This window comes from Psammomys obesus, unplaced genomic scaffold, assembly GCF_907164565.1.
Source record: "Psammomys obesus unplaced genomic scaffold, mPsaObe1.curated_primary_1811, whole genome shotgun sequence".
In the NCBI taxonomy this organism is placed as follows: Eukaryota; Metazoa; Chordata; class Mammalia; order Rodentia; family Muridae; genus Psammomys; species Psammomys obesus.
The window spans coordinates 7,278,448-7,293,483 of NW_026585797.1; the positions used below are offsets into that span (position 1 = coordinate 7,278,448).

The following is a 15,036-nucleotide window of genomic DNA, read 5'->3' on the forward strand; positions in this document are numbered from 1 at the left end:
GTGGCCCGGGCGGGCGCTCCGCCAAGCAAGCGGTGGCTGCGGCGGGCGGGCGCGCGCCCGGCAGTGCGTGCGTGTGTGAGTCTGTGTGTGTGTGTGTGTGTGTGTATGTGTGTGTGACAGGCGTCAGGTGACTTGGGTCACGCAGTCGCTCCCTCGCGCTCCCGGGGAGAACTGCGCGCTCCGGCTGGCTCCTCGGGCCGCGGCGGGGAGGGGCTGCGCGCCGCTGCCGCCCCCTGTGCGCACCGGGCCGGGCCGGGGGTCGGGGGCGCTGCAGGCGGCTCGACCCACGCGCGACCTCGGGGGCGAGCGTGGGCGCGATGAGCCAGGTGCTGGGCAAGCCGCAGCCGCCGGGCGAGGACGGCGGCGACGACGAGGAGGAGGATGAGCTGGTGGGGCTGGCGGGCTACGAGGACGGGCCCGGGTCCTCGGACGCCGAGCTGGACAGCGGGCCGGAGGAGGGAGGTGAGCGGCCGCCGCGCACGCCCGGGGGCCCCCGCGCGCGGGCGGGTGGGGGTGGCGCGGGGCCCGGCCGCGGTGGGGGAGGGGCGGCGGCGGCGGCGGGAGCGGCTCGGATGGCGAGCTAAAAGAGGCAGCCGGCGGCGGCGTGGCCGCCGGGTCGCCCACAGCTGCGCGTGTCATTCTTCCCCGCCGCGGCCGTGGAGCCGGGGCGGGGACCGCAGGCTGCACCTCCAGCCCGCGCGGGAGTGGGCGCGGGGCGAGCGGTCCCTGCCCACCCAGGCCGACTGCTTCTTGCTGCAGGAGCCGGAAGGGATTAGCCCTTCGGATGCGGTTGCCTGCATTTCGTTCCCGGGACACGAAGTTCAGCTTAGGACTGCAGAATGTTTTTCATTTCTTTAAAATTAAAAAAAAAAAAAAATTCCCACAAAAGCAGGTCACTTTAAAAGGTCAGTTGAATGGGGCTCGGTGTAGGTTGTAAACATCTCACTGGAAGGACTAACCTCTTCAGTTAAGCTGAAGACACTGAGCCATTTGCAAGTACCGTAACAGGAGTTTTAATAACTTATTGGGAATCCACTGAACTTTAAATTCTCTTACAAAGCCTTTCTCGGAAGGCAGTTTTGATTGTGCATCTGGCAAGTACTACTTCAGAAAATCAAAAAGGGAATAAAGTTAACCAAGCCGTGAGCCTGGCAGATGAGAAACAGCTTCCGAGCAGCTTCTCCCTGGCTGCTTTTCTCCCCCGGAGAGGACAGGTGCTAATCTACCCCGTTGTTTAAAGTGTCGTGAGCGCCTGTTCGAGTCACCCTTCTACACTAATCTTAATTGGTCCCACCGGAGATCATTCAGCCACGTTTTTGTTTTTTAAATTAAGTTGCTCAGTCACCTCACTATTTTTTAAATAGCATTTATTAGAGCCTCTTAGAGAAAGGGCTGAATGGCGATGTTTTTGCAAGGTATTTGAAAAGGTGTTTGCACAATAGTTCCCTATTGTGAGTAGCTTAGACAGAAAGAGAAGACCGAGTTTTAGAGGAGCCCGCTAGTAATTTGATACTGTCCTGGGGGCCAGAGAGTTTGCCGGGAAGGGACAGACCTGTTTATTTTCCTGCAGTCTTTATTGGAGTGCTTGGGGACACTTTTGAAATTTGGCTAGGCAGAATTTGAAGTGAAAATTAGTAAAGCCTTGCCTGAGGGGAAGAATTCCTGAAACAAAGGCTTTTCCGGCGCCCAGAACGGGAGGCTCCCAGCTCTTAAAGTAAAGGCAAACCAGCCTGCAGCTATGTTTTGATGACTTCAGTAGCCCCCCGCCCCCACCCCCCGGGAGTTCCTGGGATCAGGCGGGATCCTGGAATCTTGCTATAAAAGGATTACAGTACGCTCACGTGGTGAGAAGCGTGCACGTGAATTTCTGCCTCGGCAAACACTGCCAAGGCCTGGCCTTGCTCAGCTCTGTTTTGCACAGGTGGTCTGCTCCTTTCTCGGATCTTGAACACTCTTCCTTACATTTTGGTGTCTGTTGTTCCCTAGCTTCAGTCTGGAGGTTTAGTTAGGCCTTGAAGCAGAATCTGAGTGAGAAAAATCTGCCTTCCACAGCCAGCATTTCCTGCCACTGACCCCATCCTAGGAGCGGGGACTTGGAGAGGGGAAACTAAGAATTTAGACTTCCTGCTCTGTGTCCTTCTGAAAGCTGGCTGGTTTTGTTTTGTTTCAAGATTGTGTTCGTGTGTGTGTGTGTGTGTGTGTGTATTCGTGCCTGTGTGCTGTAGAAGAGGGTGCTCTGAAGAGGGTGTCAGGATCTGGAACTGGAGTTACAGGAGGTTGCGACACCCACCATAGGGGTTCCAGAAGAATGAACTGACCATTTTTGCAGTACAGACTCTCATTTAGATTTTGGGTAGAAAAAAAAATGCATTTGCTCTCACGTTTAAGAGGTAGAGGTGTGACTTCCTCACTCTGAGAAAAGATGGAGATGACATGGACAACAAACGTACTATTGAACTCTTCTCCCTTCCCCCTTCCTAACAGACAGTACCTGTGTTTAATGGAGGTCTGGGATTTTACACACTAGGATCAGTAAGCGCTGGTGCTGGGAGTCTGGGAGTGGGAGGTCGGGCTGACTAGCACTGTTAAGGCAGTTTGTCAGGAGCTGTGCAAGAGCATGCAGACTGAAGATGGACCGTACAGCTTGCACTGCCTGTGTGACCTAAGGAGGCCCCTGGTTTTATGCGTTTTACCACGTGTGGTAAGCTTGAAAATGTAGTGCAGGTAAGGTGAGGCTTGGGTGCTGTCTCCTTTGGCTCCTGCTCCATGTTTTATTCTTGAACAGCAGGAGTGTTTTCAAGCGGCTTAGTTCTGATAAGGCCTGACTTAGGTCCTTAACCCTTCTCTCCTTGTAGTTAATGACAGTAGGCAAGATTTATCTTCAAATGCAGCTCCTGAGAGGGAACAATGGCTAAGCCATTAAAATAATTAAACAGGGGTAGAGATGTGGGAGAGCGGGTAGAGTGCTTACCATGCAGGCATAACAATGTGAATTCACATTTCCTGTCCTATAATCTCAGCCCTGGGGAGGGAAGACAGGACCCCTGAAGCTTCCAACCAGCCTACACAAGCTGTCAGGCTGCGGGTAAAGATCCTTCGGCAGAATAAGGCGGATAGAACACACACGTGTGTAACACCAGCACATACACACACTTATACCACCAAGCCAGTTACCACAGAGCTAGAGGTGCCCTGGGCCCTGGTTTCAATCTCATCACCCCATGTAAACCCCTAATTGTGCCAGAAATGATTGCTTTTCGACACCTAGACTTTAAATTTGCTAAAGTAAACTACTGTGCTTTAAAAACTGACAAGGACAAAATGAAAAGATATCCCCATTATCTGTTCCACCATCATTTAGTCAGAAAGTAAAAGGTTTTCCCTAACGTCTCCAACTTTTAGGGGAAACTTGATGAAGCTAGCTGTGCCCAGCAATCTACCTGAATCTGGTCTGTGTTTTTGCGGTGGTCCATGCCCCTTGGAAGTGGCAGTTTGGATCGTTACTATAGTAGGGTGAGCTGGTGGTCCTCCCTGAAAGGTAGACAGCTGCTGAATCTGTCAAGCCCCACCTACTAGGTGTTAATAAGCTGGGTGTGGTGACTCGGAAGACTGGAGCACAAGGATGACAGTTCAAGGCCTGCGATACACCCGATGGTGCACTTTGATTAGATATTGATCCATTTTATTGTTATGTATGGTAGTGTATTGGAAAGGCAGGGGAGCATGAACAGGTTCCACATGAGCGATGGGCTCTGAGTGTAGAAGCGTGCCTGGTCTTTCAGACATTTCCATGTCTGTCCCAGGTGTCACTAGCCTCAGTCCCGTGGCTGTAGAGAACAGTTTCTGCTTGTAAGTCATCTCTTTCTTGTTTCTGACCCCTTTATTCTCTTTGTGTCTTTTGTCCACTGGGTAGATTGTGAGGATCCAAACTCATGGTCCCAGCCTTTTACCCCTTTAAAAATTAAGGAAAAAGAATTCTGTCTCTTCTGCCAAACCTTACCAAGTTCCTTGGTGGCAATGATGCACCATGTAGGCTTTTCACTCCTGGATTAATGTGTCTAAGAAGCTGGTTTCTCTTCTTATAGATTTCTGAGAAGGATTGCCACTTGTTTCTCAGTGTGTAAAAAAAGGTTTATATAATTTCTAGGAACACTTTCTCCTTATAGGAAGCACTGGTAAATCACAGCACACTAGAGAAACGTATATATATATATATATATATATATATATATATATATATATATATATTCAGTCATGCTTTCTTAAAACAACAGTTCCCTGTTTTTGTTTTTTAAATGAAAATCCCAACTATTTAATTTTACTGATCAGTGAAGACTCAGGAGCTTTCCTGAGTACTGGGGTTACAGGCTACGCCCCACTTCTTCATGAGGGTTACATCTTTGAGTCGTAACCTGTGCCACCCATCCTTAATAAGCTAAGTAAAAGAGCCAATTAAAAAGAAAAGGCAGAAAATGGTGTGTTCCATGTGGCCATGATGTGAAGAGGGACAAAGATCCAGCCCCCAAGCCTGTCTTTTCTGGGTCCTGATTAAAATTTAAATAAAGGTCCAAGGATGTACACATGTGAGCAGTCCTGCCCACCATTGACCACCCATCATTGTCTGGATTTTGGTCCCATCCTGTAAAGTGTTACAATTGTGTGAAATCTCGAGTTTCCCCTCTGGCTGGTACTCTTTCTTTCTCCTAGCATGAGCCTGGGGAAGTTCTCTTTTCTTCGGGGCCATTGTTTGATTGTTTGAGTTGCCTGATCATCAGACTGGCAGACACAAGTATATTTTCCTGTCTGCCAGGCCTGTTAAAAGTTCAAAGGGTCAGATTTGGGTCCTCACACTTGCACTGACTGCCTCCCCAGCCCCTAGAGAAGCGTCTGAGCCCTCCACACAGACCCTTCCTTGAGAGCCTTATTTCTGGAGGAAACTTCCTGAAATGTGAATGTGACTATGTTAATCTCTGTTTCCTGCAAGTTGTAAATGTTGAATTCCCAGCATTGACTTGGTGAGGGAGCCTATGCTGTCATACAGAACAGCTCTCCGCTCTCCCTAAATAGAATGTTCTAACATAGAAAAGTTTTATAATAACAGAACAAAGAGTTACAGATGAAGACATTTTATAAATACATTGTCAGGGACTTCAGAGAGAAGGGAGAATCTCCTGTAGGCCTCAGATGCTATCTGATGACATTCCTAGGCTTTGGATTGGAGGAAGCTAGTAGTAGGTGAAACTGATACATTCCACAAGGTTTTTATTATCAGTCACAGAAGTAGGGCAAGGGACGGCTGGTTAGGGGCCTAAAACGATAGTCCAGGAAAAGGTGTAATTAGGCTCTGGTTTCTCTGTGTAGCCTTGGCTGTTCTGGATGCACTTTGTAGACCAGGCTGGCTTCGAACTCAGAGTAATATGCCTGCCTCTGCCTTCTGAATGCTGGGACTAAGGGCCACAGCGTCTGGTTTGTGATTAGGCTCTGGACTGCAGCATTCTAATCTCTCTACCTCATGGCAGCTCTAACCAGTCAGTCTTTGCAGACACAGCTTCTTTCCAAGAATTCTCATTCACACCCGCTAGAGCTTTGTCAACTAATTCAGAGGTATTTACTGAATGGCTCCTACATATTGTATGTATCCTGAGTGAGACAGACAGCACACAAGGAAACCAACAGATACGCAAAGTAAAACGATTGTGTAGTGAGGACTATTTAAAAACCCAGGTTCTGGATGGGAAATGATGGGGTACAGTTTAGGTCAGAGAAGGTGATGGTGTGGCAGGACTCAGTGAGGAGCAAAAGCCCAAGGAGGAAGCTGTCTAGGTAGAGAAGAGGTGAGGCAGGACGCTTCAAGGCTCTTCCAGGAGGCCTGAGTGGCTGGGAGGGAAGGAGAGCCAGGTGTGGCTGAGAGTAGTGAGAGAGAGGAGATAGCATGGGGCCTCTCTTGTCTTCTGGATACATCATCCTGGCCTTCCATCCCTCTAACTTGCTCAGGTCTCTGCCTGGAACAACCTTTCTCTCCACAATCCATCCCTCTCCCCAATCCCTCTCCCCTCCACACTTCCTCTTTAAGGCTTTGAACGTTTGGGTACCCAAGCATTGCTCCTGTGCCTTTCTCAGGTGCCTGTGTCTCTTACTGACAGTGATGAAGCTCTGTGTATCTGCAGCCCGGCATCGTATTGGGGAGCATTCAGGGCATGGAATAAGAGCAGTACGCTTGTACATATCTCATCCCACGCCAGCAACAGCCTCCAAGCCCTCTGCCACTTCTTAAGAGTTCTCTGTGGAGCAGCCTGTCTGTTCTTCCTGTGGCTAGGCTAGCCTCCGGTGTCCTGTATAGAGCACCTGCCAGCCTCCATTTATCTCAGCAGTCTACGCTGTCCCACTGGACAGGCTCAGGACACGCTGGTGGAGATCCCGTCTCCAGGAGGCTGAGTCCAGGCTCCCTCTCTAGTGTTGTGGAGATGGGGAGCTGTTTGGGGGAAGTCAGAGCTGCATTCTGTGGGCACCTGAAAAGGGATTTGAACCCAGGACCCCCATATTATAAATATATATATTTGTGTTCTCTCCTCCATGCTGCCATTCAGGCCCTAGGAGTTTCTTCTTCTTCTTTTTTTTTTTGTTAATTATTAATTACACTTTATTCACTTTGTATCCCCCCATAAGCCCCTCCCTCCTCCCATCCCGATCTCACCCTCCCTCTCCCTTCTTCATGCATGCCCCTCCCCAAGTCCACTGGTAGGGGAGGTCCTCCTCTCCTTCCTTCTGATCTTAGTCTATCAGATTACATCAGGAATGGCTGCATTGTCATCTTCTGTGGCCTGGTAAGGCTGCTTCCCCTCAGGGGGAGGTGATCAAAGAGCAGGCCAATCAGATTATGTCAGAGGCAGTTCCTCTTCCCATTACTATGTAACCCACTTGGACACTGAACTGTCATGTGCTACATCTGTGCAGGGGTTCTAGGTTATCTCCATGAATAGTCCTTGGTTGGAGTATGAGTCTCTGGGAAGACCCCTGTGTTCAAGTTTTCTGGTTCTGTTGCTCTGTTGTGGTTCCCGTCCTCTCCAGCTCTTACTATTTCCCACTTCTTACATAAGATTCCATGCACTCTGCCCAACAGTTGCCATAAGTCTCAGCGTCTGCTTTGATAGTCTGCAGGGCAGAGGCTTTCGGAGGCCCTCTGCGGCAGGTTCCCCCTAGGAGTTTCTTAAGCAGATTTTGGGCAGAAAGGGTTGGTAGGAGTGCTTGCCTAACAAGCAGGAAGCCCTGGGTTCCATCCGAAGCGCCACATAAACCAGGCACTGTGGTGCAAGCCTGTAATACCAGCAGTCAAGAGGTAGGGGCTGGAGGATCAGGAGTTTGAGACCATGTTCCACTGTACAGGGAGTTCAGGGTCAGCTTGCCTCAAACAAACAAACAAACAAACAAACAAGCAAACAAGCAAAGCCTTTGCAGACACCACTGTCCCCTGTCACTGCTTGCTGCAGCCATGACCAACCCAACCCTGTTCTTCAACATTGCAGCTGATGCTCTGAGCACTAGAGACAAAGGACTGGGATGTAAGGGTTCCTTTCTCGTTTTACAGAATTATTCTAGGATTCATGTGTCATGGTGGTGAGTTTACACGCCATAATGACACTGGCGGCAGTTCCATCTACGGGAGAATTTCAGGGTGAGAACTTTATCCTCATGTCCTGGCATCTTGTCCACAGCAAATGCTGAACCAAACACAAACAGTTCCCAGATTTTACCTGCACTGCCAAGATGTGTGTAGCCAGATGGCAGGTGTGTGGTCTTTGGGAAGGAAAGAAGGTGTGAGCATCCTCGAAGCCATGGGTCCAGAAACAAGACACAGCAAGAAGCTCACTGTTGCCGACTGGACAACTCTTAATATCTTCTGATTCTAGCTCCTTCTGTGGCTAGAATCAGGAGAGCACCCCCGCCCCATTTGCTTTTAATACCCCCATAACCTCTGCTTTCACTAAAGTTATTTGGGTTCAGTATTTTCCTCTTTTCCATTGAAGCCTACCTGGATTGCATTATGATTATGAATAAAAACTAAACACAAACTGTGAAGGAGGAATAGTGTGAGGATTGGTGGAGGAGGGAGGATTTGTCTGCAGTGCCTTTCTGACATAAAAGAAACTGGATCTACTAGGCACCTTTAATGCCAGCACTTTGGAGGCAAAGGCAGGTAGACCTCTGAGTTTGAGGCCAGCCTGGTCTGCAGAGGGACAGGACAGCCAGGGCTACACTGAGAAACACTGTTTTGAAAAACCAAGAAAAAGAGAGAGAAATAAAACAGGGTCGTTAGCCAGTGTGGACAATATGAGGCCTTGTCTCAGAAACACAAAAGGCAGCAGGGGCTGGGTTTGCGATTCAGTGATCTGCCTGCCTCTGCCTCCAAGTGCTGGCATTAAAGGGGTTCTCCACCACACCTGGCTTGTTTTCTTCTCTCTAAAGAGACCTTATACCAGCTAACAGTCACCTCCTGTGTTTCTTTCTCTCCGGCTCCTTGCAACCACTAACCTTTCTGTCTTTGTAGAGTTGTCTAATTGTTGCATTTGGTGAAATTATATGCTTCGTAATCATTGTTTCTGTCTTTTTTGTACAGTGTGATGTTTTTTAAAGTTTATCCTTACTGTAGCTTGAATCAGCATTCCAGTCCTTTTTCATGGCTTATTAATATTCTGTTATATAAATATGTCACATTCTATGTATTCATTTCTGGATTGATAGACACTGATTAAGTTGTGTCTACTTTAGGCTATTATGAATGATCATTCATGTACAGGTTTTTTGGGGGCATTTTTGGAGGGAGGAGTTGATATTACTGAGATAGGGTCTCACAGCAAGGCATGGTGGCACACACCTTTAATCTCAGCACTCAGGAGGATCTCTGCATTCAAGGCCAGCCTGGTCTACATAATGTGTTCCAGGACAGCCAGAACTACAGAGTGAGACCCTGTTTTAGAGTCCATATGTGACAATTTAAGTATTTGGTGTTTGTTATCAATTCAGCAATTGGAGAAGCTGAAAAGAAAAGAGAGAGGGTCTCACTATGTAGTTCTTTCTGGCCTTGAATTCACAAGAGATCTGCCTGTCTTTGCTTCCTGAGTGCTGAGATTAAAGGTGTGTACCATTAAGTCTAGTTGTAAATGTTTTGTTGTTGTGTTTTGTTTGGTTTTGTTTTTTAGTATATTCCTACTAGAGAGTCATATTGTAGCTCCACATTTAAGCTTTGGAGGAAGTTTCCATTTTACATTTTCAAGAGCAGTTTTCTGTCTTTTCCCAACACTTATTACTTTTTATCAAGCTCCTTTCTGATGGTTTACTGTGTTTCTACAGAGGCTGATGGCGTGGGGCATCTATTCATATGCTTATCAGATGATAATGATATTTTGATGTATGTGTATCTTCTTTGGAGAGACATTTAGATCCCTGGCCTCCTTTTCCTTTGGGTTATTTTACTGGACAGTTTAGTTCTTCGTACACTGCAGATACTAGAGTCTTGTCACATAATGGCTTACAGATGCTTTCTTCCATTATGGTGGTTGTTTCTTCGTGGGGTTTTTTTTTTTTTTTTAATTAAGAATAAAATAGTTGTTTTAGCCAGTGGTGGTGCATGCCTTTAATCTCAGCACTTGGGAGGCAGAGGCAGGAAGATCCCTGTGAGTTCAAGGCCATCCTGGTCTACAGAGTGAGTTCCAAGGGCAGCCAAGGCCACACAGAGAAACCCTGTCTGGAAAAACCAAAAGAAGTAAGGAAGAAAGAAAAGAAAGACACAGTCAGGCAAATGCTGAGCTCTCTCTCCAGCCACATTTAATTTCAATATTAATAACTGCCTGTGGCTACCTTACCACTTCACTCAGCTGAAGTGGGCAGGCCTGTGAGAGGTGGGAATCTCATGCACTGTGATCTGTGCCTGTATTCTAGGCTTTGAGGCCCCTGGGGACACTAACCAGCAGGTTACCAGTCCACCTCATTATTGTACAGATACTGTGACGGCCATATGGAAGAGGGCATGGATGAAGACCCAAATTGTCTTTCAGGGAGTACTTTTCGTGTTCCAGAGTCCCTGCTTGAGATGCCGAGCCGTGTGCTGGCATGAATGAAGGAGTTAGGGTAGTTTGTAGGGTTCTTCTGTCCCCGTGCTGTCCTCCTCCTGAATGGTGGTGGAGGTGAGACTGTTTGGAAGAGTAGTATCTGAGAATAGACCAGTGAGGGGGAGGGAAACCTCCCAGTTAGCTGCTGTGAATAACTCACCTTGTCCTGTTCCATGGTTTCTCCAGTGCTGGACTTCAGCGACCCCTTCAGCACTGAAGTGAAGCCCAGAATCCTGCTCATGGGCCTCAGGCGGAGCGGCAAGTCATCCATACAGAAAGTTGTCTTTCACAAAATGTCCCCGAGTGAGACGCTGTTCCTGGAGAGCACCAACAAGATCTGCAGAGAGGATGTCTCCAACAGCTCCTTTGTCAACTTCCAGATCTGGGACTTCCCAGGGCAGATCGACTTTTTTGACCCTACGTTCGACTATGAGATGATCTTTCGGGGAACAGGAGCACTGATCTTTGTCATCGACTCCCAGGTATATAGGGTCTCACCACAGGCAGCACCTGCCTCCCCACATACACTGGCAGTGGGTTTTGTTTTGTTTTGGTTTGTTTTGTTTTGTTTTTTTAAGTGTGTGTGTGTGTATCAGAAGGTATCTCTCCAGAGTCTGCACCTTGTGCTCAGGTCTGAGCCAAACATCTTTACCCGTTGAGTTATCATGCTGGCCCAGTGGTTTAGGCTTTTTAAATCTTCAGTACACCTTACTATCAAACAAGGATTTCCTAGCGCCCTCAGCTGTTGCAGCAGAGAAAAGGCTCCTGTCCAGTCATAGCCCAAGTACCCATACTGTAGGTTAGGTCCCAGAAGATTTGTGGAATGACAGATTGGCCGCAACAACAGTTTGCTTAGGTTACAACTTGTAATGTTTTCTTTCTAAGCAGATACAGCTCTAAGTGAAAGTTTTTCTTCTTTATGTGTATGGGTGTTTTGCCTGTGTGTTGGTGGTTTTTCCTCCTGGCCCCGAACTCCTGGAATAATGACTCATGAGTGAGACTTAAAATATGTTATAAATACCTAGGCCTGCCTGCCTTCCTTCCTTCCTTCCTTCCTTCCTTCCTTCCTTCCTTCCTTCCTTCCCCCTCCCTCCTCCCTCCCTTCCTCTCTTCCTTCTTTTCTTCTTTTCTTCCTTTGTATATGAGTAATCTGTCTTAACATACACACCAAAGAGACCATCAGATCCCATAACAGATGGTTGTGAGCCACCGTGTGGTTGCTGGGACTTGAACTCAGGACCTCTGGAAGAGCATCCAGGGCTCTTTAACCTCTGAGCCATCTCTCCAGCCCCTTATTTATTTATTTTTAACTAATTTTTTTTTCTATAAAAATAAAACCTGTCTACACCTTTCAAACTAGGAGTAATTCAGAGATCTGAGTAACAGATGTTCTGACAGTCTGCCTGAAGCAGGAGGCATTGCACACCGGCTCATGGAATTCACACCTGTGGCCTCCCAGCAGCCTTTGGGGCAAGCTGTGTGTTATTGAGACTTATCCTGTACTGACAGGTCACTGAACATGTTTGCAACTTCCATCAACAGGTCATACATGTGACATGTGATTGGCCATCTATAAAGCAAAATTTCAGATTATGCCTGAGTCTCCCAGGCATAATCCTGAATGAAAAAGACATATATGCAGCTTGATTTCATATGTATATATATTTGTTTATTCAGGGCACATGCTGTAATGATGGAGGTCAGAGGTCAGTCTGACGGGGTCATTCCTTTCCTGCTGCCATATATACTTGGGCTTGAAGGGATCTTGATGTTTCTATAGTTCTTGTTTTTAAGACCAGCTTTGCAAAGTTTTAATAAAAGAAAGGCTTTCTGGTTTACTCTTCCTCAGTCTGTTCTGGTATACTTCCAATCACATCAGCATCGCGCGGACCGGCAGTTGCCGCTATGCATGTTCTGTAGAATTTCCAGCCTGGTGTGCCTGATTCGGTATTAGGGCTGCTGTAGAGAGGGTCATCAGCTTTGCCCCAAGCAGCACAGTGTTCTATTTCAGAGGTCCTCAGAGCTGGGCGCCAGCGTCCTCTGCCCTGGTTGCTTGTAGCCCAGCACCGGCTTTCCTTTGTACAGAAGTTGGAGCCCACAGTTGATCATCTCAAAGACTTTTATCTTGGCTCCCATCATGTTCCTGCCTTAGGTATGGGATGGCCCCAAACAAGAGTAACTCCAGTATGCTGTTTCTCTAAAAATGGGTTTTTTTGTTTTGTTTTTGTTTTAAGATAGGGTTTCTTTGTGTAGTCTTGGCTGTCCTTGGCTTGCTTTATAGACCTAGACCAGGCTGGCCTAGAACTCACAGATACCCGCCTGCTTCTGTTTCCTGAGTGCTGGGATTAAAGGCATGGGCCACCATGCCCATCTTCTCTTAACTTTTTAAACAATGTAAATGCTGTTGGAATACATGTGTTGATTGCAGTGCGAAGGGACCAGTGTGATAGGTGTGCTCATCTGGTACTCACTGGGGCTGTGAGGAAGAGGACAGAGGGGCTTTGATGCTCATCACTCGGCCTAGTTTCTTTTTCTTTCTCTCTCCTTTTGTTTTGTTTGTTTTTGAGACAGGGCTTCTCTTCTGTGTAGCCCTGGCTGTCCTGGAACTCACCCTGTAGAACAGGTGGCCTTGAACTCAGAGGTATTCTCCTGCCTCTACCTTCCCAAACACTGTTATTAAAGTCACGCGCCACCACTGATTGGCATCTTTTTCATGTTTAAAAGATATGTAAAAGATTTTTTTAATTTTTAAAAATAATTTATTCATTTTTATGTATATGAGCGCTCTATCTGCATGTATATCTACATGCCATCAGATCCTAGTATGGATGGTTGTGAGCTACCATGTGGTTGCTGGGAATTGAACTGAGGACCTTTGGAAGAACAGACAGTGCTCCAGCCCAAGACTCTGTTTTTAAATAGCATTGGCACTCAAACCCAGAGTCCCATGAATACTAGGCAAAGGCTACCACTGAGCTACATCCACAAGGCTATTTTTTTTCACTTGTTTGTTTTGAGATAGAATTTAAAAGAATATCCCAGGTTGGCCTGTAATTCACAACAATCTTCCTGCCTTGGTCTTCCCACCACTAGGAATTGTAAGCCACAATTCCAGATGCTGATAGTTTGATTGCTAAACAGATACATGCACGGGTATTTATTATTATATAGAGGTAGGAAGGAGAAGAAAATAGTATTGTGGTGCTCTAGACCAGGAGTCTCAAACTCCCTGTGCAGGGCCAGAGGTGGAGGCTCTATCCCCGAGGAAGACTCCACACCACAGGGTGGCACGCCAGTGTGGCACCAAGCAACCCTGGAGAGCAGACAGACAGACAAGCATGGCTCAGCTGACTTAGTTACAAAAGCCAGCAGGAGGGCTGCAGCCAGGTTTGCTCACTTGGATCAACTCCCATCACAGTCCCTAGGAGTCCTAGGAAGAGGAGGCATCATATCCCAGGGAGGACCTAGGTGTTGATCTAGTTTCTTTTCCTGGAATTCCAGCTCTTATGTTTATGGCTATCAGCAGCCTACACTATGACTACACAAACCAGCTGTATTTTCTTAGCTTCTCGTCTCTGGGTTAACAAACTTAGGTTTGTGTCCTTAAAGTCTGTGAGGTGAGAATTTTTTTTGTGAGATTATAGCTATGTGTTCCAAGGTTGCGTGTGTATGGAAGGTTCTGGAAACAAAGCTGAAGGCATGAACTCTGTTCTAGGATGACTATATGGAAGCGCTGGCCAGGCTCCACCTCACAGTGACCAGGGCCTACAAGGTGAATACTGATATAAACTTCGAGGTGTTTATTCATAAAGTGGATGGTCTGTCAGATGATCACAAAATTGAAACCCAAAGAGATATTCACCAGAGGGCAAATGATGACCTTGCGGATGCTGGATTAGAAAAAATTCACCTGAGGTAAGAGCCGCTACTCCTTGGGGTCCGGGTGCTAAGAAAGGTTGGAGCAAGTGTGCTTGGGTTTTGTCACCAAGGCTGGCTAGGTGTGGGGTGTGGGCTGGCTGGGCATGGTGGCATGGATGGTAATTTACTTGTTTACTTGTTTACCTGTTTTGTGCTCGGATATGGTCAGAGATGTTTTGCGCTTGCTAAATGCTCACTTTTGGTGAAAGTAGTGTTTGTTTTACTTTTGTAGCCAACAAGTTTGTCAAAAGCTAAACTTCTCACCTCAACTGAAAACCACAGTAAAATCCATGACTCTAACCCAGGATGCTAACTGGTGCTAAATAATACTTTTTGGTAATGGGATGGTATTTATAACCACAAACAGACAAGGCTTAAGATGGTTAGGATAGGAATTCAGGGGAAAATTTCTTTCATCTCTTTTGTGGAGTAGATAGTGCATGCATCATTGGTTTTGCAAACTGGAAGAAGGAAAAAGATATGCTTCAGTATCAATGATTTAAAAGCTACTAATTGTGCAATAGAGGTTTGCATAGAGATGGCAAGGGCAGAGCCTCCTGCCGCATGAAAGGACGGTCACATGTACAAGGATGGCCAACCTCTGAAGCTTGCCAGGCAGGGAGAATGGGCGCGGTTCTGCCACGAGGGAGGGAGGAGGCTGCCTGCCAGTCATGAAACCTGAAGAGGCTAGTGCTTGTGTGTTAAAATCGTACAGATTACTAGTGTTGGTGACAGAGCCTAAGGCAAGTGCTCAGAGGGAGCCTGGCAAAACGCTCGCTGCCTTCTCTTTCAGCTTTTATCTGACAAGCATATATGATCATTCAATCTTTGAAGCCTTTAGTAAAGTGGTTCAGAAACTGATCCCACAGCTCCCAACACTGGAGAATCTGCTAAACATCTTCATCTCGGTAAGCAGTTTGTGTTCCAGTCACTCGAGGAACTTGAGAGCAACCTGGCAAGAGTAAAATGTAATTTTTAATGCCTGCCTGCATTTCAGGGCCTCTTTAGTATC

At 47.1% G+C, this 15,036-nt stretch overlaps 1 protein-coding gene across 2 annotated transcripts in view; it reads left to right on the forward strand.

Annotated features, from left to right (window-relative positions):
- The first annotated feature begins 82 nt into the window (after positions 1 to 82).
- The window catches only part of Rragd (Ras related GTP binding D), a 28,222-nt gene continuing 13,268 nt past the window's right edge, over positions 83 to 15,036 (forward strand). The window contains exons 1-4 of one of the 2 annotated variants that reach the window (XM_055599447.1): positions 83 to 462; positions 10,293 to 10,588; positions 13,822 to 14,021; positions 14,818 to 14,932. In XM_055599447.1, the coding sequence (XP_055455422.1) occupies positions 318 to 462; positions 10,293 to 10,588; positions 13,822 to 14,021; positions 14,818 to 14,932 (756 nt within the window). In that variant the 5' untranslated portion in view covers positions 83 to 317. The remainder of the gene's footprint in view (positions 463 to 10,292; positions 10,589 to 13,821; positions 14,022 to 14,817; positions 14,933 to 15,036) is intronic. The other variant, XM_055599446.1, reaches the window with a different exon arrangement.